Below are 23,884 nucleotides of genomic sequence, written 5' to 3'. Positions count from 1 at the left end.
GGCATCATTTATCCTCTCTGATTGGCCCAACATCTAGTTTTGAGTTGCAAACAAAACCCTATTTTGTATAATTCTTTCATATATACATGGAGCTGTGTATATAATTTGCTTTATGGTCCTGGCTTCTGCCTATTCCACACTGTGCTGCCCGAGTTCAGGAGAGTTCAGCATTATCTAAAGACTGTGTTGATTTTCAATATGTGCCATCAAGAACGCAGTCACTGCACACAATGGGCTCTTGTCACCATTCACGCAAGTGCCGGGTTCCATGTTCAGCCACAAGACAATGCTGCTCACTGTATCCTTTGCTTGGAAAATGAAGGTACAATAGGAATATTCCATTTTTTTTATATATCGGTAATAGGGAACTCACAAAGCTTCTTTAAATTGTAAAATGCTATATATATTTTTTACGTTTTTTTCCCCCCAAAGACCGGTCTGGAGAATTAGTAACCGGATAACAAAATTATTGGACATGAATCATTTCTATATTTTGCATTAAAGGTTGTGATTACTCACAACTGAAAATATTTTTTAAAACATCTGAAAGTTTATTGTATTGTCAGTATTATGCCTTATATTATATCAGGCATTCGGAATTCTATAAAAAACAGAATACAAATCTAAAAGAAGTATTTAATTATTTACAATTATTCTACCATAACCCATTATCTTCTGTAACTTAAAGGAAACCGGTCAGCAGAAATTGACCTAATAAACCACTACCAGTATGTTTTCAAGAAGCTGCACACCTTCCAGATCCTGTTTCTTTCATGACCTGGTGTGGTTGCAGCATCCAGAAAAACTACTTTGAAGTGAAAAGGAAATTGGTTGTATAAAAGTCAAGGAGGCGGAGATTTTAAACACTTACCGTAAGTCATGCTCACTCTTCCTCAGAATTCCCCCATCACTGTAATTCATGGCCCTGCATCCAGAGACATCACTAACCAGATCTCCTGAAGTTCAATGAATGATTTCAACCACATAGGAGGCAGCATAGAGAGTTCCCCATCTTGACTTCAGTGTTAAAGGGGTTATCAGAATGTTTGTCACATTCTGGCGGCAGGCCGGTGAGGAACAAACCTATACTAACCTCAGTCACTCCAGACGTCCCGCGCCGCCGTCTTACACCCACCAGTCACCATATCTCAGTGCATGATACAGCGCTGGGAATAGGGACGGGTGGGTGTGGCCGGCCACCTCGGCCGTCCGGAAGCTGAGCTTCTGTGCCCCGGTAACCAAACAGGGGCACAGAGAGACAGCGGTGCGGGGCGCCTGGAGCAGAGTACAGATTTATTTATTTATTTTTTTTAAATACCTCACCAGCCCACCCCCAGAATTTTGCAAACACTCAGATAACACCCTTAAGCTCTCCTTGACATTATACAACAAATTCACAAGCAGATTTTCATGATCATGCCGCCACACTGGGACATGAAAGAAACAAAAACCAAAAGGTGTTACAATGCCTGACAATGTTCTGGCAGTGTTTTATTAGGACAATTGCTGATGACAGATTCCCTTTAATAAAACTCTCCAAACCCTAAATTCCATGGTAAATTTGTAGTGTCTTGCAAAGGCACTTTCCTTATAGGAGCCACTCTTGTCCATGTACATTGTATCTGTCAGCAACCACTTCCCTGCGGCTCCCTCCGTGTCAATGCTGCCTCAGCCGACAGGCTGGAACAGTATACGTAAACTAGCATTCAAAAGTATATTGAATTTGAACCACTTTAATAACCCCCTAAAACATACAAGGCTTATTTTCTTTAAACGCTATAAAAAGCACAAAGCTTTACCATGGTGCTATTTTAAACTCACAGGAAGACATGGAAGAATACAGTGCCTACCAGAAGCATCTACAATGTATAGTTCCTATATTGTAAATCATAGTTCAGGGGAAATGTGTAGCTTGCTTGCCTTTTCCTGGTAAGGGTGTAGTATGTATGGAGCATAAGTGTCCATTTCCTACTTCAGGTATACAAGTCTATACTACTGCAACTAATAGACTTGGGTGGGAGTGTAAGAAAAAAAATATATTGCACGCATCCTTTCTTGCCAATTGCACTTGACTTCCATCTAAGTAATAAATCTTTTGTAGCTGTGGTGTTATTGTTATTTCCTCTTGAAAATGTATCCATAAAGCGTATGGGTGCAACTGTGCATTACCCAGGTCTTCTGGAACGGTCCACCATATTCCAATATATTCAAGCAGTGTAGGAGATACTGTTGTCACTGCAAGGCGAAACAGCATGGAAATTGAACAAAACTATCCAGTTCTGCTCCCCCCCTCCTCTCCTAAGAGAAGGGGGTCAAGGCTTCAGGTAAGTGTCTGCTGGACTGAGCTGGGTTTCTGGACGGAGGGGGTCTACATGCATAGACGTGGGAAGAAACCGGGGCCGCAAGGAGAGTTCAAAGTGTCAATCAATGTGCCCTGTAATTCACTCTGTAACCAGCTGCAAGAATTAGTCATTGACATACTCGCCAAGCGATCCACCACTAAGAGTTGTGCATTCTTAACTGGGATCCAGCTGTGTCCTTGAGACATGGTTGGCCCAAGGGAAGGTGAAAACATATATCCTCATGGTTCCCCATTGTAACTGACCATTGTGATCACACCCTGCATCCATATAATGTTTTCTCCGAATAAAGAGCCAATATCGGTTCTTGAGCAGTCAGGGGGTCTGGAGTTCTTATACTAAAGCACAGGCCACTACACCCTTCTTTGCTGAGGCCATTGTGGTCAGTGGTACATTTAGCTACCAGGATATACCAGGAAGATGCAGCAGCAGGTGGCGGCGGACAATTCGGCCCTGTCTGGCACAGAATGGCACTATAGACTGCAAACTGGGCTTGTACGCCAGAAAACTGCATACAAAACCTGATAAATGTTGGGTATTCTGCACCGTACTATAGAAGAAAAGCAAAATAAAGGGGACATTGCGGATCACGCTACTAGGGTCTGTGAGAAACAAAACACATATAGCATCCTGTGTACAAAAGTCTTTGCTAAATACGGGGTCACGCTGTTCCGTATGGAGTACAATGGGATCATTTAACAGTTGTTTCATAACTGGAGAAGGAGTTAACACTTTTTGTTCCTTGAACGCTGCAGTCTTTGGCACCGGCCTTGATATGGTTATTAAATAGAAAGCTAAATGTCAGCATGAAGAGAGTGGCGGATGTAGGACATGTGCTCACCCAGGATCACCGAAAAGAGGAAGCAGGGGCCAAATGCAGAAGAAATCTGGCAGGTTTCAGAGATTATATGCAGCACTACAGGCACTGATAAGAAACACATGTCTTTCAATGTGAGTTTCAGCCCCAGAGCTAGAGAGTCTGCCTTCCTTCTCTGCTGCATGACACTTCCTCCATTTTATTTCCAGACACAAAAGCGGCCTGCTCTGCGTCACTGCAGCCCCTTTGCCCTGTATCTGAAGACGTGCCTAAGGCTCTGCTGTCTCAGCCTGCGTCTTATACCCAAGTTTCCCTTTGTGTGTTGTACACTGAATATCAACAGGATATTAAAAATGAAAAAAAGAGCAAGCCAGTTGAATGGAGACAACATGTCTAAAGACATCAGCGCCATAGCACGAATATTTCTCTGCAGGACCTCTGGCAGGGACGAATCATTAGCGGATTCATTTCTTTTTCTTCTTAATACATTTAGTGGAATAAATATATGGGTTACAGTATTATCCCTTTTTAATTTAACAAACAATAGAATGAAGAGAACATCAAGCAAAGTGCAGCTGTGCCCAATACAGGGCGTACCTTAAAATGGAAAATATTACATAACAGAGAACCATCCACACACAAGCCTGGTCACCTATTTAACAGAGCCCATAAATGGTCACATAACATATGGCATTCACATTCTTATACCCCAACATGACTTTTAGGCAACTTAAAAAAAAGTTCAGCTCTGCCCTTTGAAAAGGACATTACCACCAGGATGAAGGATTGTAAACCAAGAACACAGACATACTGGAGTGTGCCTCCTTGGTCAGGATCTGCTCTTCTTTGATCCTTCAATACCCTTGTTTTTAAGAAAAAAAAAATGGTTTTGATAATTATGCAAATGAGCCTGAGGGGCTCAAGGCTCCAATAAAACCTATGGAGCTCTGAGCCTTTATTCGTAAAAAAAAAAAAAAAAAAAACACACAAAAAAAAACAAAACAAAAAGGCATACGAAGCTAAGAGAAGAGCAGATTCTGCCAGAGGGGGGCACACACCAGTATCACCAGTATGTCAGTGTGCTTGGTTTACAATACATCCTGGTGGTATGGAAACATGTTTTCAAGCAGTTCATAAACAGTTGAAAAAAAATGACATGTCAATCAATTTTAACCAAGGAAGGGAAGGGATTGGATGAGGAAACGGTTTAGGGGAAACATAACCAACAATGTTATTTAGGTGTAAAAAGGCATCTAGACCCTTCTTGAAGCTCTCTGCTGTTCCTGCTGTGACCAGCTCCTGAGGCAGGCTATTCCACAGATTGACAGTAAAAAAGCCCTGTCGCCTCTGCTGATTAAACCTTGATTTCTCCAAAAGTAGACAGTGCCCCTTTGTCTTTTGATTTGATTCAATACTTTTTGTATGGACCATTCATATATTTATATAAATAAATCATGTCCCCTCATAGTCGTCTCTTTTCCAGACTTCTAATCTTTCAGCATAATTGAGACCCTCTCCAGGGAATCCTTTTTATGGGTCGGAGCCCAGAATAGGCCGGCATATACCGGGTGAGGCCGAACCAATGCCTTGTACAGTGGTAATATTACATCCTTATCCCAAGAGTCCATACCACTTTTGATACATGAGAAAACCTTGCTGGCTTTAGAGGCAGCTGATTGACATTGAATGCTCTTTAACGTATGATCTACTACGACGCCCAGGTCCTTCTCAAAAAGGGACTGTACTCAAAAAGAAGCTGTACAGGAGCACAAAGGTGGGGGCTACGATCTGAGGAGAGAGTAACACAGACAAGTCACATGTTTTTTTGAATACATCCAAACCAAAGCCCAACGCCTGTGACTACCCCTGGATTTTGTCAGGGTGCAAGGTAAGTAATAACACACAATTACACTCACCGGCCACTTTATTAGGTACACCTGTCCAACTGCTCGTTAACACTTAATTTCTAATCAGCCAATCACATGGCGGCAACTCAGTGCATTTAGGCATGTAGACATGGTCAAGACAATACGGTGGCGTGCGCCATACATCATTATGGAGAGGGGCTGGGGTGAGTGGCGCTCATCCCTTCCTCATCTCCCCAGCACAGCTGTGCTACAGTACGGCGGGCACACGACGTGTGAATATAGCCTAAGGCTGCATTCACACGACCGTATAAAAATAGCCTTATGCTACCCGTACCGTAAAATTTCAATGGACAATACGTCCAACCATTTATATTGCCGTTGTTAACAACGTAAAGTACTGTATACTAAAAATAAAAAATATAGAGCATGTCCTATTTTCGCCCGTATTTCAGTTCCGTATGCCCTAGAAGCCTATGGGATGTATAAAATACAGTCACATACGTGCTTCATACGGATGAACAACGTCACGTATATACGGGCTCATATGGCACGGAAATATGGTACTGGTGAGATCATAGCGTGCAGGGGGCACTGCATAATAGCAGAACTCCTAGCGCATTAGAAATCTCACAGGACATATGTCCCATACCGAAAAAACATGATTACAAAATGGTACAGTGGTCATGCAGTGTTAGGTTGAAACATGGAATATATGTGTCACTTACGGTATATTTTCGAAACCCAAAATTCAATCCAATCCAAGTGGTTCCCCTTAGAAGCCATTATTCTACATCCATAGTTCACAACCTTTTACAGATGAGTGCTTCCATCTGATCTTTACCATATACACACACACATAGGACTTCATCTTTCACCCATGCTATCCTCCGATATTACAGCCCAAGAACAGTTAGTAATTGTTTTCTTGTTGTATCTAAACAGTCTGTAGTGAACAGGAGGCTTAGAAATCACTTTGCAATGTTCTAACAAGTCTCAAGAGTGAGAAGAGGCATTTGACATCCTATCCTGTGTATATCTCAGTCTCCGTAATTGTTCCAATCTATTCTCTAGGGCAACCAGACCTTGTCACCAGAGCCTTTAGACCTGTGTGCTGTCACAGAAGCCTACAATGAGCTACTAACAGCAGGCGTTTAGTCACTTTTATTTGGGCGCTTTTTATTTATTTTTTTAAACATTGTGTTTATGCAGCATTTTTTCTGACTCTCCTGTATTTCTGCAGCAATTGCACCTTGTGGACCCCTGATCAGTCAGGGATATCTTGCATACTTTTCTGCCATGGCCAAAAAAAATTTGCATACTCTTTTTAGAATGTTGTAGAAGCCCTGAAATAAATCGCTAGCAATTCCAATTATTCACCCTTTCGCACCAGCTCCACGCCAAGGGGTGTTGGAGAGGTATGAACGGGGTGCAGCACTTGCTACAATTAGTAACCGTTCAAGCTAAAAGGTCGCTACTTAACTCGCATAAAAATGTAAGTTGCGCAGCCGGATATATCAAGTGGCCAGAACGCCGACTTATGATAAATGTTCCTTTTTGTCTTATATGTGGCCATATAAAGACAAATGAATGTATTCATTTAAAGTATTCATAGCAGCATAAAAATTCAAAAGGGTTTATAGAAAACCATACTATGAACATATCCAAAAAAAAGACCCCAAGCTTGAGTTGTTTTCCAACATACAAGGTAAAAATAATAGTGTAAACCCAGGTCCTCTGACTGTCACGAGGATAAAGCAAACTAGGTAGCTAACGAATATTTGGGAAAATCCCAGGGTAATCCTGTTTTAAATGAACCATGAACTGTGTTTTAAGGATAATTAGGTTTGTTTAATGAAGCCAAATAATTATTCAGTACCAGACCTAAAAATAAAAAGGTGCCGGTTGGGTCCAGGCAGTCATGTGCAAATCATTCTGGGAGTTTGCCAAATAACAAGAGACAAAGTGAAAAAAACTTGTGAAATCTTCTGCACATGCACTTCAGAATTACTGTGCTGCTTATTGACACCTTCATGTAGTATTTGAGGGGGTTTATTCTAGGTCTTGGGACTTTATGCCTGTCCTGAAGAACAGTTTAGCATGACTCAATGGGGTAAATAACATATACACTAACCATATAATAACAGGGGATTGTTCTTTGCTACAAACGTAACTTTTGATACCTTTATATAAAAACAAAAAACAGCGCAGGTTATAAAAGTAAACGTTCTAATGTGATAATTATTTAAATGTGATTTAAACAAATAATTATGTTGCTGTGTCCTATTTTATCTCCTCAGTGCATCCACTCCCCAGTGAAAGCAGTTTTCAAGTTTGTACCCAGATGACAAATAAGCACAGAATACTACAACTGAACTCCTTACAGACCTGGATGATTTGTGAAGTGACGATTCAGCTCTGTAAAAGGGACTGCCTATAAAATAATTAAATCACTACAACCTCTCCTTCCCTACCCGTTATGTGAGCCCACACAGGATCATTAAGATATTTAGGGGAAGATGTATCACGTTTTATACACAGTTATTTTTTCAGCGCACCTGTAAGTCGCCTGCATCATCATGGTTTCACATAAATGAATGAGGAATTCATTCATTCAGCATGATTTTGCGTATGTACTATATTTTAGCCAAAATTTGTCACAATCCCTGGTTCTATGCCACAGTTTTTTTTTTTAAACTCAAACAAGCATCTCTATGTAGAGTCACCAATGATAAATTATTCCTAGGCACAGTAGGATAAATAAGAAAACCATGGCTGTGGTAGTTGCACCATTACAGGTAGCTCTTATGTTGAATTTGTATGTAAGTCAGAACTGTATATTTTATAATTGAAATCCCAGCCAGAATGTTTTTGGTCTCTGTGACAAGTGGATTTAAAAAAAGAACCAGAATTAACAATTAAGCTTCATTGCAACCACCTGTGATTACTGTTATAGCTGTTTAATGTAGCCCAAGGCTTAAGTGCAGTAAAATACCAACATCCAGAGGTCCGCTTGTAACTAGGGGTCGTTTGTAAGTCGGGTGTTCTTAAAAAGGGGACCGCCTGTAAGTTTCAATTTTAGCCACAATCTCATTCATAAAATTTGAGAGCAATGATAAAAAGGGGCTATTCCCCATCCATTTACAAAGTGGTACCTTCTTGTGTACATGTCAAAGCTCATGTAAATCCATGAGGAAGCGGAGTCCAGTGTGACCATAAACAATAACAATTCATGTTTTATACACAAAATCATTGTCACTGAACAGAGACCGTCACAGATGGTTCCTTTCAGGCATACTGCTCTGCAGACATTAACCCTTTTGCTTGATTTACTGTTCCTGGAATTTTCTATTGTACATGTAATACAGTAAACCGGGAAAGATAGAAGAAATTCATGCGTTTCTACTGTATACAAAACACTCATAAAATTTGGACAACAAATAAGTATATTTAAAAATCTTCTCTGTAGTGTATGGACTCTGAACGGCTCTGGGCCACCTGACCAGTGGTACAAAAGACATTGGGGTGGGTTTATCCGTGGTCCCTTGTAAATATATAGAGCTCAATAACTTTACTTGGACAAGGAAAATGTCATATTATTTATCCCTCAAAATTCCATAATATAACATAACATATCTGTTTCATCATTTTTGCTTCAATGCACTACCGCAGCTACAAAAGTTTTTTTTTTTTTGCCCCACTGGCAGCCAACAATGAAAGTCCTAATTTCCTCAGTCATTTTATTACAGAGGTTTTGGTCTTTTCTAGGGTATAAATCTATATACATCAGCAATGATAACAGAATCAGTAGAACTGTGGCTGTAGGGAGAGTGACTGAGCATGCATGTCCACCAGCACACATATGGTGGACGTGCACACCGATCTACATTTAGAACAACAGGTGGTGCAACTGCAACTCACAACGTTCTTTCTAGACGTACAAACAGAAATATAGGCCCTTTATTCATAAGTAGATTTGAAGTAAGTGTAGGGGTTAAATGACTTTAGACACAGACAAGTGATTACATGCAGCAGTTACCAGTCCTGAATGGGATGCCATTGCTGATATCAGTTGGTAATGCAAGTAGATTGCAAATCCCGAGCCATAGGCGAAGGGGGAACATGACGGTGGTAAGGGGGGGGACCTATAACTGAATTTTATGTGATAGTATTGATGTAAATTGATGGTCCACTTTAAAAGAACAGAGTAGGTGGTGTAGTGTAGTGATGTAAGAAGGCCGGGGCTCAGGAGTCACTTCCTGTCCTGTATCACATCTCTCTCTCCCTAGAAGCACAGAAAGAAACTTTTTTTTTTACCAGACACAGTGTTTTTCTCTTATCCATACCATATCCACACGTCATGATATTAGTATTCATTACTGGATATGAAGGTTTGGGGAGATGCAATTATTTATTTAATTTTTTAAAAAATTTTAATACTTCCCTTTCGGCTACAGATTAGAAAAACATTAGAAAAAACGCAGAGATCACTGCCCTTCTTCCATTCTGCAGGAAGTGGAGAGATCATTGACTGAGCTTCTGCCTAAGGGATGCAAGGAACAACAATGCCGATGCTAGGATTTTTATTCTTTGTATGACTGTACAACAACATTACTCATGTTCAGAGCACTGCAGGCAAACATTTTACTCACGGTCATTTATCTGTGAGAAGAAATATGAAACTCTTGAATGTCATCTCACAATCGTTGAAATTATCTGAAACTATTTATGAATAACCACAGAAAATAGGTATGACTAATAAACTATGTAGCTATGTAACTGTGAAGCATAAAGTAGAAGAAGCACTCTGGTATGTACTGTGGTTTAATCGCATTACGGTAAGGTTATTGTATTCTGTAAAATGTCAGGCTCCCCCTCCCCCCAGCAGAAACATGGCAGATCCCATTATAGACAATTGGATCTGCGGTGCACTATTGGTGTCCATAATTTGAGAGATCTGATCACTCGGCTCCAGAAATAACAACCTGAACATGACAATAACTGGATTTGCAAGCTATGTAAATAATGAGGTAGTAAGGGATAATAGGCAATGGACTGTGGCATGCAGCACCATCTCAGACTGGCTAAATTCAACGCGCAATAATCATCATTGCTGTTTTGTGTTAAAATTAGGTGCCTCTGCTTATCCTCGAGTATATATGGTAGATAGGAATGCAATGGAAGGGTACATTCACATGAACGGATGGGCACACGACAGCCCGCAGGAAGTCAATGGGGACCGATATCTCCGTAAATGGTGCGGCTGCCTATTGATCCCCATTGCGTTTGTGTGAATGAGCCCTCAGGGAGGCTCATTCATAGCAGTTAAGTTACTGGCATGGTGGAGACAAAAGAAACAAACAAAAAAAAACACCCAAACTGGCTCTATATAAGGCAAATACTAAACATAAGGGCCCAAATCATGGGTACACAGTTAATAAAAGTAAACGCACACAGATACCTTGTCGTTCAAATTCCTCAGAAACGGATGTGACGCTTAAAATGCAGTAAGGTCATTTCCCTGTAAACTTGATGGTGAGAAATGACAGGCCAGATAACTAATCTTAGAATTTTATCTATAGATCTAATGTGGATAGGAGACCTTGAAATGTGCTTTACTGCTTGGGTGTAATGTATAATAATCCCATGCTCTGTGCTCCTTCTTAAACCCCATCACCTGCCTGTGCTGTTAGTGAAACCCCAATTTCTAATTGATGCCGAGGACTCCTCTGTCCTGTAAATTCTACAGCAACTGCTTTTCATTTTCCTTTTTCAGCACATTAACCCTCTGAATGCAGTCCATGGCAACCTTGTAGCCATGGCACCAAATGATATGTGCAGCAACATCAAAGCTGACTTCTAGCAACAATGGGGCTTATTTACCAAGTGTCCCGCGGCCGCAGTTTCGTCAGTTTTCCTGACTTTTCAGGGATCACGCCGGGGATTGTGTCCCAATCTCGCTAGCTATCAAATCGGGGGTTGGGGGTGTACTTGGGTGGAGCGGGTCGTCGGAATCAGACTAAGCACGGGAATTAACATTCAAATTTGTGTCGCAAGCCAAGCACTTACTTGCACAGGGAAGAAGATGGTGAACTCCGGCAGACCTGAGCGGGGAGCGACACATGGAGGATATCGGGCGCAGGATCTACGTGGATCGCGGCAAATAGGACCCAGAGTAACATTTGTTTTTATTTGGATAAGTATACATGCACAGGCAGTTCCAGATGGACCTTTTGGCAAAATATGACCTCTGGTGAAGCTCTCTGGATTTTGAAAAATCCAATTTTTGTCAGAAGGAATAACAAATTTTTGTTTGGAGTTACAATTATAAAGTATAGCTGTTTCTACTTGCTTAAAAATTCAACTTAAAGGGTTTGTCAGAGAGCTAAAAGAAATATTGTATGTGGCCGGGAGGGCGTTGCTTAAAAAAAAAACCCCAAAAAACCAAAACATTTACTTACCTCCACGGCCCCTCCCAGCGTCCTGCGCCGTAGTCTTGCCAATCCGTGCCCCTGCCAGCTGAGTGGACTTCAGCTTGCGGCCAGCCACGCACACCCGTCCCCTGATCTCCGGCTGTATTTCTTACAGGAATGGAAGCCTGTAAAGGAAACCAACTCTAGACAGCTTCCACCAGAGGATAGATGGTGTACAAGACATCAGTCACCAAGCAACTGAAGATTGTACTATGTATAGTCAAGTATACATCTACAGTAAATACCCTTTTCTTGGAAAGTTAATCTACAACCTACTTTAGAGACGTTACCATTCATACCATGTTAACACATCGTAGTTTCGCAATATTATCATATTTATCATTTGTTGCTTACAAATACTTTACACTACTGAGACAGCAGAAATCACAATATCCACCTCCGCAAAGAGACCATTACAGTATTGTCGGTCTGAAGATTAATGCAGCCTTGGGTAGGTTAAACGGGTTGGACACTTTTCAATAAGTTTGTTCCATTCAACATGTCTCTACATGTACTTTATATGTACCTGTGTCTTTGCCTCCTTTGAGAGCTTCACCCTATCCCTGTGCTCATCATGCTGCCCTCTGACACAGGGAGAGGGAGCAGGATGAGTCATAACTCTCCTGCTTCAACCCATCCTATTCATCAGTGTTCAGACATGTAAACAAAGATCCATGGAGAGTTTGCAGGCAGCACTAAAGCAACTATCAGGAATGCTGAATCACTTGATGAACATTCAGGGATTATTATTAGGGCAGTAAAGGCACATGGGTAATTTATGTAATACAGTGACCAACCCCTTTAGCCCCATGCAGGTATTACATAAATATATGCACTTTGCATGCCTTACACCTAATTTCACCTTCCATAAATTACATGCTCCAAGTTTACCATTTTACTGGAAGTTTTACATGTGACCCAAATTTGGTTTAGAAATGTCTTTTACCTCATTAGCTTCCATTCCTGTCCATATAAGGAAAGAGATGGAGGGTCATGGGGGGTCCTAAGTGTCCTTCAACCTTCCAGGATCTTATGTTAGTATTCATGAGTACAATCATAAGGTCATGGAGCATTATGATCACATGACCCTTCAACTGCAGCCATTTTCTGAACAGGAATGTCTGACTGATGTTGTAAGAGACATTTTTAAACCATAAAGCTTTATAATTTCAAGAATGCGGTGCAGAACCTCTAATAGATATGTGATGGTAAATTACCTAATATACTAACCCCCTCACATTACAAAAAAAAAATAAAATTAGGTAACGTGACCAACCCCTTTAACATTTAAATTTGAGTCATCTGTATCTATAGTCATTGGATACAAGCCAAGATGGTTTAATTACATTTTTGACTAAAAAAATCCCCCTGACCGCAGGAGACTTCTAGCCATTGATGCTCCACTAGGGATTTTTTAGGAAATATGCAATAAGTTTTCCAGAATGGGATAATGAACACCACGCCTATTTTGCTCCCTTGTACTTTATGAATCTCCTGTGGAACAGTTTATCAGTTTAGTTGAAACCAAAATCGCAGACAATACGGCAGACCAAGCGACACTGCTGCTGTGCCCTAGTCCGTGAACAGGAAGCAACGCTTCAAATAAGGAAATGATAAATCAGCTCCACCTGTTCTCTACCTCCAAGACCTGTGCAAGCAAAAAAGGTTTTATGAAATGAGCAAATATTATTCTGTCTGGGTATTAGAGAACAGGTCATATGTCGTTGCATCTAGGCTTTGTGATCCTAGTTATGTAGGCTCTGGTTTCTGCTTACTCCATGCAGAATAGTAGGTGCTGCATCTCAGGTCTCTATCCAACAGGACAAGCACAAAAGCTGTAAAAGAGACTCTGCAATAGAAGTGTAATATGTATGTGAATCCCAAGACTTCATAACCAAAATGTTTTCATTATAAATAAAAAAATATACAGAAACATATCTTGTTCAATCCCTGATCCAAGTGGTTTTTCTCAAAAAACAATCATAAAATGCAGACTTTGCATTTACATTCATAAACGCATTACACCGAGCTTCCTGAACAGTCCAGGCAGGAAAAATCAACCTGAGCTGGATGACTCAAAGCAGCTGGGGGATGTTGCAGCGGTTGATTACTTCTGCCTGTCAGGGACAACACAGTGATTACATTATTCTCTGGAGCAGTGCATAATTAGGGTCAGAGAAGAGCATCCTGCCAGCCACAGGACGGACAGAGCCGCATTATCATAATTTTAATTAAAACCACTGAATTCAGGGATTAAATAAGATATGTTTCTGCATCAGTGTAGCTACCGCAGTTTCAAGGTGTGTTTGGTTCACAATGTATGAAAACAAATGGTAGATTTCCTTTATTTTGTTTCAGCTACATTATAGAAGTCATGGTCATTGAAAGCAAGGCACTACTTGTGCAGTCTCCCATTTTCTTTTATAAGACTTCAACTTTGTGCCAACAAACATGTGGTAGTTAAATGAAAATTTGAGGATAGTCAAACAGAACAGACTACACAGTCGTCGTCTATTACTATGGAGACCCATTGCAGCAAAGTTCTAGAAACACAACAATAACAGCTATTGCAGAGGCATTTTCTTTTTCATTATAACTGTGTCAAAAGAATGTAGAATTGTTTGCAAAGGTTGTTGTAGCTTTTCAAAGGACAACTGCCCCATGCAAGCGCAGCTCTAGGCCAGGCGACACATGGGGCCACTTTAGAAAAGTATAAACCACAGCAACTTTAGCAGAAAAATTGATAGGACCTGAACAAAATCTATACATCCATTCTGATATAGCTACAAATTTCATACTAGTCCACAACTTAAAATACTCCTCAGATATACTTAAAAGGAGTATTTTTAGTGCGACCTCTGACCAGGACTTTATGGCAGATTCCCTAACGCACCCCTTCCCAAGAAATTAAGTTAACATTACAGTCTCCGTTATAGAAAACATCTGTCAAACGATAGCAATCTTTTTTGAATGTTCAACCACGCGATGCTGCTGGCGATCTTAATTCCCATGCTCTGAAGCAGTCTTACTTGGATTTCTTTAAATAACTTCTGAGGCTTTAGAGTGTGTTTGAAACGTTTTCATTAAAACCTTATAAACCATATTATTATTAAACAAATATAAAATCTGTAATTAAATATGCATTTCATTAAAGTTGAAAGCTTTTCTTCTTAATTCAAGAAGAAATACATTCCTGAACTAACATCTAATTAATTGTGCGATCAATAACTTAACACACACACAAAAAAAAAAAAAAAAAAATCTCCAAAAGTATCTTTTGTTAAAATATTGTATTATGCGAGAATTGCCTTAAAACGGGGTCTTTGGTATATTTATATATATATTTGGTGTACAATGTATTACAAATATAAACCTCTGAACGGGAACTTAGCAGTCATACCTTTCCCACCTATGCACTGTAAGGCCATGTTCACATGCTATGTTTTCACTGTGATTAGAAACACAATTCTAGCCCAGAGGAGAGGAGTTTCTCCTAATCGCATATGCTTTTAGACCTGAACAATGCCATAGGGAACGGGTACCCTACTCATTTTCGATCACAAGCGTTAAGATCGAAAGGCATATGCTATTGGAAGAAACTCCTCCCTGCTGTCCTTGAATTCAAATGCAGTATGTAAACGCAGCCTCAATGTTATACATGTAAAAATAAAAAAATAAAAATTAAAAAGTTTCTTACCTGTTTCCAGAGAAAGTCATCAATCATGTTAAGTCTCCAAGATATGATAAGATGCAGAGAGGACAGGATTACCCCACTCAACACGGCTGCTCTCATGCGTACAGGAAGCAGGGTGTATATGATGTAGATGAAAAAAACACTCCACCAGATCCCTTCAGAGGCACTACGTGGGGTGACCATAAGAACCCCAAGAATTTGCACTGCAAACAGGACGGCAATAACTAAGTAACTGACAATCCACATATAGTCTTGGTGAAAGCCATTACGATTGCAGACCACCATGAGTGACAAAAAGAGAGCCATAGCGACAGCCAGTACAGAAACATAAAGTACCTGGGGCTCACCATGTGTGCAATGAAAAATAAGCATAACAAGACACACCAGCACCAGAGCGCCCATTAACATAGTCAGACTGCTCTGGTTCATCTGGAAGAAATAGCGTTGGTACAATCGTTCAAGTTTGGCGGACTGAAACTTCTTCGATTGGAACACTTGAAGAAACCTAGCCCAACACTCTCTAGGGGTTAGATGGTGTTCACCTTCATCCATGCCAACTGCTTCAGTTGAACCCATTTTTGAGCCCTTCGCCTCCCCGTCCTCAAAGCCGAGGGCCACAGATTTTAGTCCCAGATCACCACCAGTCCCTTTTTTCCCGTAATGGTCCTCTTGCCACGTGCAGCGGAGGCCTATGTTGTTGCGACTGTTGCGCTCCATCTCAGGGTCCTGAAGGCAACTCATGTAACGGGGGCCACACAAAGATGTGTTTTTGCGCTTGCCTTTCTTTCCATTGCGCTCCCCCCATGCTGTTTTACGCTCATCCACTTTGGGGACCAAGATGCCACTAAACCAAGACATTCTGCTGCAGGTAAGAAACAAATATTTAGAGGCCAATACAATCAGTACATCAAAACATTAATTGAAATCTAATAAAGAAAACTTATCATTTTAGTGTATAAGCTGTAAAAACATTGATCAGCTGTTGATAGACGTGTTTATCACTTAACCACCTAATAGAGTACTTGCTTATGCTGGTCATACATCTCTCCACTGAATGTTTCTACAGCTTGGCCACTCATACTTGCGTTGTAAATAGGGAAAGGGGAGTGACCTGCAGTCCCGTAACCTCTACGGTGACTTATCCAGCATGGGAACAAAAAGCTCTAGAATACTGAAATTCAACATACTTAATCCTTATTTTCCCCTCCTGTCACGTACTGGGGAGATCTTGGACAATTCTATACAAATAAGACCTATATCTATACACAAATCTTTAGACAAACATGTTAAAGAGAACCTACCACCACGAATCTACCTATAAAGGTAGATCGGGTGGTAGGTGGATGTAAGGGACGTGAGGAGAGCTCTTTTTAGAGCTAATCCTCACGTCCCCGCTAACTTTTGGGAAACTTTATTAACTTTATATGTAAATTTAGTTATGCGGCTACTGGGGCGTGGAGTAGCCGGCACGAGGCTACACAGCGCGGCTACTCCACGCCCCGGTAGCCACATTACTCCTCCTACCCTGTTGTGCCCTCGTCCGATATGATGGCGTTCTGCGCGTGCGCAGAACGCCGGCTGAGCAGTCCCAGCTCCGAGGCCGGAGCTACTGCGCATGCGCAGTAGCCGGCTTGTCAGACGAGGGCTACGAGGAGCTGCGCGCCGGACACAACATGGTAGGAGGAGTAATGTGGCTACTGGGGCGTGGAGTAGCCGCGCTGTGTAGCCTCGTGCCGGCTACTCCACGCCCCAGTAGCCGCATAACTAAATTTACATATAAAGTTAATAAAGTTTCGCAAAAGTTAGCAGGGACGTGAGGATTAGCTCTAAAAAGAGCTCTCCTCACGTCCCTTACATCCACCTACCACCCGATCTACCTTTATAGGTAGATTCGTGGTGGTAGGTTCCCTTTAAACATGTCATATTCTGTGCTAAACCATGTTTGATAACTTGGGGACTGACTCTTTATATCTAGAAATATGAAGACCGTAATAAAAAGTCTTAGTACTTACCTCTCCTGAGTGAGATGTGGCAGCTTCCCAGAAGCTCCTGGCTGGGTGGGTGATACACGGCATTTATTCCGTCGGGTGGAGAGGTGGGAGAGGACCTCTGCTTCTGAGCTTGCTAATTCGATGTCATTGGGAGGAATATTAGGAGAGACTTCAATTGGGCACCTGCAAAGCAAAGAACAATAACAGATAAAGCCTCTGCTTTATCACATTCCATACAAAAAGGGTGTCCACAGAACATACAACCGCCAGGAACTGTCTGGCATAGAATTGAGCTATTGCCAGCGACTCTACGGCTGGTTACATGCCCCCACCACTCCTACTGGACATGAATCTGGCATAAAAGGGGAAAACCATCACAATTTCTGGGCCCTAATTCCCATTCCCAAGGCTCCCACGCCAGAAGTGGATGCATTCTGCGTGGTCTCTGAGTAGTCTACACATCTGTTATTGGCCCACAATGACTGATGCCATAACCGGGGTGTGAACTAGTCCTTAAAAAGCCCCTTTTTAAAAGATAAAGTTTAGAAACTGACAGCATACAAAATGTTCCCATTTATTTAAGACCATAAAATAAAATGAAACCTTGTCAAGAACAATGACTTTTTACTTATGTCTATTCAATAGTCTACACAGGATTCATTAGAGGAAAAAGTGAAACCAGTGAAGTCATATAAATAACACATTCTCCAGGATACACAAGAAAGGTTTTATCTAGTCGAAAGTTTATAGAAATATTCATACGCATTCATCCTCTACTGATACTCTGTATCGCTGACCAGGTCAAGATGAAACGTGACACAGAAATGTTAATAAATGGATCTTTTGTACCAGCACAACATGTCCAGCATCTGCCAGCAAAAGATGCATATTGGCCACGTACACCCAGTGCCATTAATATATCAACAGGGTGGGGGGCCTGTGAACCAACATCTCCTAAACAGAGGGGGTATGAATCTCTCTGATCATTTTGGAGAAAACATGAAAGTGGTAATGAGTGAGAAGATATGGACATTGCTGCTGATTTCACAATTAACCGCTTGCTGACTGCTTGAGTTCTTTCAATGCCCTGTAGAAGAGAACTCTGAGAAGGCGCTGGGTGAGCACTTTCACCAATCTGAGGGACACCTCATAGGATATTGTTGCGGGACATGCTAGAGCTATTTAAAGATAGTCATACATTACAATAAGAAGGGTGCTTACAGCATCTGCTTAGGGACAGAGAACATTGCTTTCTCAAGCAAAAACAAAGCTGCCTTCTATAAAGTAGAACAACCAGTGTCACAAATTCTGCTGTATACAAGGAAACAGAGCTGGGTTCTGTTCTGCATTCATTAATACAACATGGAATAGATGTTCTCTGTAATGCTCCTGCCTGTTGATCACTCAGTTTGTCTTTGTGTTCACCTCCCACACACACACACATACATATACACCCAGAGATCTGCCTGGGAACAAGTACAGGCTCAGTCGTCATGCCTGTGACATCATGTACTGTAGCCATGGAGACAGCTGTCACAAGCCTTGTCCACCATGGGCACTAAACACAACCTTTCCCAGATAAGGCCACAAACAAACAAGATAGGAATGTGTACAATGGCTTTACTGTGGAGGAGAGAGGGGGTGTGCTGGGAATCCGGGCCGATGCGCTTCCAGCATGAGCTGCTCTTCTCAAAAAACATCTTGCAACTACGATACAGAACCAGATTTACTGCTGCAATAATACTACATCCGCCTAGTAAGGTGCTGGCTGTACTCCGGCTCTAGTATTATTGTGCCAGTACTACATCCACTTGGTTTTGTGCTGGCTGTACTCCGGCTCTAGTATTATTGTGCCAGTACTACATCCGACTAGTAATGTGCTGGCTGTATTCAGGTTGTAGTATTATTGTGCTAGTACTACATCCGCCTAGTTATGTGCTGGCTGTACTCGGGCTCTAGTATTATTGTGCCAGTACTACATCCACCTAGTAATGTGCTGGTTGTACTCTGGCTCTAGTATTATTGTGCCAGTACTACATCCACTTGGTTTTGTGCTGGCTGTACTCGGGCTCTAGTATTATTGTGCCAGTACTACATCCGCCTAGTAATGTGCTGGCTGTATTCAGGTTGTAGTATTATTGTGCCAGTACTACATCCGCCTAGTAATGTGCTGGCTGTATTCATGTTGTAGTATTATTGTGATAGTAATACATCCGCCTAGTTATGTGCTGGCTGTACTCTGGCTCTAGTATTATTGTGCCAGTACTACATCCGCCTAGTAAGGTGCTGGCTGTACTCGGGCTCTAGTATTATTGTGGTAGTACTACATCCACCTAGTAAGGTACTGGCTGTACTCGGGCTCTAGTATTATTGTGCCAGTACTACATCCGCCTAGTAAGGTGCTGGCTGTACTCCGGCTCTAGTATTATTGTGCTAGTACTACATCCGCCTAGTAAAGTGCCGGCTGTAGTATTATTCTTCTAGTACTACATCTGCCTAGTAAAGTGCCGGCTGTAGTATTATTCTTCTAGTACTACATCCGCCTAGTAATAGTACTACATCCACCTAGTAAGGTGCTGGCTGTGTTCAGGGTGTAGTATTATTGTGTTACTATTACTAGGCGGATGTAGTACTAACACAATAATACTACACCCTGAACACAGCCAGCACCTTACTAGGTGGATGTAGTACTATTACTATGCGGATGTAGTACTAATACATCCAACTAGTAAGGTGCTGGCTGTACTCCGGCTCTGGTATTATTGTGCTCAGTGTCGGGAGATGTACAATGAGTCCAGCAGGCAGAGTCAGATGAACGTAGTGAGTGACCATATCATGCCCTGTTCAGAAACTGGACCCCACGACCTAACGCAATCAGCTCCCGCCCTTACAAGGGCAGTACCCACGTCTATTCCCAAGAATCTGGGCAGCCATATGCTATCCATTTAAGATTATCCCTGTCATTCTGACACGTTTCTTGCATGGTGTAAATCCACAGCTTTCATCAGTACGGCAAGTCTGCCGTCTATAGGAATATTACAGTGGTTATAGCCCAGTCTCGCATCACAACACAGAGGTGCGTGCAGAGTACAATGCACGGCAGCAGCAAATTGTTTCTCATTTTTTATGTTATTTCACATAATTGTTTTTGCAAGTTACTTTATTGCAGGTCCCTCTAATTTTCCTAAAGCTGTCATTTAGAGTAACATTTATCTTTCAGGATAACCACAACCATTCTTGAAACTTCACAGCGGGTGGGAAGTAATATAATATGCAGAACAGTACTGCGACGCATTTATACTCTTCATGTGCTCCATTTTATTGCCCACGTACTTTGAGGATGGGAATTTCCAAAATGACTTTCAAATGCAGAGCTGACAGCTTGATATAGTAGAGCATACAAAGCTATTGGCCCGACAGGTCCAGCTGCAAACCTAGAAACACATTTCACCCATTTGTATTAGTAAGTCATGTCTTCTGTTATATTAAGGTGTATATTTACAAATTAGAAGAGATCCAGTTATTCAGCCACTCGATCTCACAAATGGTAACAAAAAAAAGGAAGACATTTCATCTCCATGCCATAAAATCATGATAAACATAATAAAAATAGTATTGAAACTGTTGCAGTGTTTCCTTTTGTCTCATGACTGCAATCCTATGAGTATAGTGCATGGGCTCCATCATAAAACGACTTCTGCAAAATACTGGGCATTAAACAGTTGCTTAAGTAGTCCAACTACAACCATGTGAGATTATATACCTGGAAACCCCTTAAAAAAACAAGATCGGTATGCAAGAGTGCTTTAAATTGGTATAAATGGCAGCATGCACAATGGTAAAGAAATATAAGCACTCCAAAATCATAAACTTGGGCTAATACAATGCAAGACACAGTTACAAGAAGACATTTGTTGACAGGATAATAGCGGCGTCTGGAACTTGCATCATGATATTCGAGAAGACTTGTGAAGGAACACAAAAACCTTGTCTAAATAAAATAAGAGTCCCTAGACATTACCATGGTAGATAGGAGACATGTGTGCTGAAGTCGAAAAACACTGTCCAATAAAACCAAGTCCTCTGTAGTAAAGAGGTGGCAATGAACTATACAAGCCGGCCAATGCGTAGCCCAAATCCCAAGGAAATACAGGTTCATGGAAAAGCTGAACTAGGACCTAAACACTTCAATCACAACTACCCATAGGGTGGCTGGGGTACCACTGACAGCAGAGGTCGCACTAACATATTTACATAAAAGTTATAATACTCAACTTACCAATTTTGAGAAGTAGGTTCAACCAAGGTATGACATTTTCTGCAATACAAATAACTAACTCCTTGGCACATAAAGCCTTAACCCCTTAAGGACGCAGCCTGTTTGTAGGTTAAGGCTCGGTCCTTTTTTCAGAAATTTGACCAGTGTCTCTTCCTGTGGTAATAACTTTTCAACGCTTTAAGATATCCTTGTGATTTTGAGATTGTTTTCTCGTGAGACATTGTAGTTTATGTTAGTAGTATCATTTCGGTGATCCGTTCCTTTTTGGGGGGGCAAAAATTCACAAATTTAGGAAAAATTTGAAAAAAATTACAATTTTCAAAGTTTCAAATGTTATACTTTTTAGACAAAATGTCACACCACAATTTTTTTGGGGTAGAAACCTTTTGCCATTGGTCTTCTTTTTATTTCCATTATTTGTTTTACGTTCCCATTTTTTTTACGGATGTGAGAAGGTTTCAAGTGTTAGTAGCAAATTCTCAGATTTTTTTAAAATTTGAAAAATGTAAAATTTTTGGTGACCAATGCAGTTTGGAAGTGCTCTATAAAGGCTTTTGTACTATATACCCCCACAAGTAACACCATTTTATGAACCTAACATCTCAACCTATTCAAATCAGCATTTAGGAAGTCTGTTAACCCTTTTATTATTTTTCCAGAAGCAAACAAAAATGGATTTGAAATTCTGAAATTTCAATTTTTGATTACGATATTTCTCATTTAGCCCTAAAATGGACACATTCATTAGAAATTTGAGGTAAATAAACATCCCAAAATTATTGCCCTGCTTCCTCCGAGTACGGCAATACCAGACATGTGGATGTCAAGTGCTCCTTTGTCGCACAGCGATGTCCAGAACAGAGTTCGTACTATTGCGTTTTTGGAAGGCCAATTTGGCTGCAAATGTTTTGTGGTGCCACAGTGTACTTGAAGAGCCCCTGAAGTAACAGTATAATAGAAAACCCCCAAAAATGTCACCATTTTGGAAACTAGACCCCTCAAAGAATTCATCTGGGGTTGTGGTGAGCATTTTAACTCCCAACACGCTGGTCAAAATCTAATGCAAAGTAAATGGTGCAGAGTAAAAAATGCGTTTTTATTGCAAAAATGTCAGTTTAGTGCCTAATATATTGCGCCCAACCCATGGCACTTTAGACAAACACCCCAAAAATCATTCTGCGGGTTGTCCCTAGTACAGCAATATCACACATGTGCCAATAATTGACAGGCTGGGCATACAGTAGGCCTGAGACGGAAAGGAGTGAAATTTAGCTTTTCCAGCTCCTTTTTCACACGTTTGGATTTGGAGTGCCATGTCATGTTGGCAGGGCCCGTGAGGTACCAGTGCAATAGAAACCCCCGATAATTTATACCATTTTGGAAACTAGACCCCTCAAAGAATTCATCTGGGGTTGTGGTGAGAATTTTAACCCCCAACAAGCAGGTCAAAATTGAATGCACAGTAAATGGTACATAGTAAAAAATTGCGTTTTTATTGCAAAATTGTCAGTTTAGTGCCTAATATATTGCGCCCAACCCATAGCAATTTAGACAAACACCCCAAAAATCATTCTGCGGGTTGTCCCGAGTACGGCAATATCACACATGTGCCAATAATTGACAGGCTGGGCATACAGTAGGCCTGAGAAGGAAAGGAGTGAAATTTTGATTTTTCGCCTCCTTTTTCACACGTTTGGATTTGGAGTGCCATGTGATGTTTGCAGGGTCCGTGAGGTACCAGTGCAATAGAAACCCCCAATAATTTATACCATTTTGGAAACTAGACCCCTCAAAGAATTCATCTGGGGTTGTGGTGAGAATTTTAACCCCCAACAAGCAGGTCAAAATTGAATGCACAGTAAATGGTACATAGTAAAAAATTGCGTTTTTATTGCAAAATTGTCAGTTTAGTGCCTAATATATTGCGCCCAACCCATAGCAATTTAGACAAACACCCCAAAAATCATTCTGCGGGTTGTCCCGAGTACGGCAATATCACACATGTGCCAATAATTGACAGGCTGGGCATACAGTAGGCCTGAGAAGGAAAGGAGTGAAATTTAGCTTTTCCAGCTCCTTTTTCACACGTTTGGATTTGGAGTGCCATGTGATGTTTGCAGGGTCCGTGAGGTACCAGTGCAATAGAAACCCCCGATAATTTATACCATTTTGGAAACTAGACCCCTCAAAGAATTCATCTGGGGTTAGGGTGAGAATTTTAACCCCCAACATGCAGGTCAAAATTGAATGCACAGTAAATGGTGCATAGTAAAAATTGCGTTTTTATTGCAAAAATGTCAGTTTAGTGCCTAATATATTGTGCCCAACCCATGGCAATTTAGACAAACACCCCAAAAATCATTCTGCGGGTTGTCCCGAGTACGGCAATATCACACATGTGCCAA

At 41.1% G+C, this 23,884-nt stretch overlaps 1 protein-coding gene across 9 annotated transcripts in view; it reads right to left on the bottom strand.

Moving 5' to 3' along the window:
• Positions 1-23,884, bottom strand: part of ADCY6 (adenylate cyclase 6) — a 121,065-nt gene that overhangs the window by 74,353 nt on the left and 22,828 nt on the right. For 4 of the 9 annotated variants that reach the window (XR_011853105.1, XR_011853106.1, XM_072135159.1 and 1 more), the window contains exons 2-3: positions 17,222-17,383; positions 15,213-16,071 (exon numbers count right to left, since the gene is read on the bottom strand). Coding sequence is in view for 7 of the 9 variants with exons in the window: in XM_072135154.1 (XP_071991255.1) it covers positions 15,213-16,071; positions 17,222-17,383 (1,021 nt within the window). In the remaining 2 variants the exon portion in view is untranslated. The other 5 variants (XM_072135160.1, XM_072135161.1, XM_072135157.1 and 2 more) reach the window with 4 other exon arrangements.

The sequence above is a fragment of the Engystomops pustulosus genome, chromosome 2, assembly GCF_040894005.1.
Source record: "Engystomops pustulosus chromosome 2, aEngPut4.maternal, whole genome shotgun sequence".
NCBI classification, from domain to species: domain Eukaryota; kingdom Metazoa; phylum Chordata; class Amphibia; order Anura; family Leptodactylidae; genus Engystomops; species Engystomops pustulosus.
This window is presented reverse-complemented; position numbering and strand designations above follow the sequence as displayed.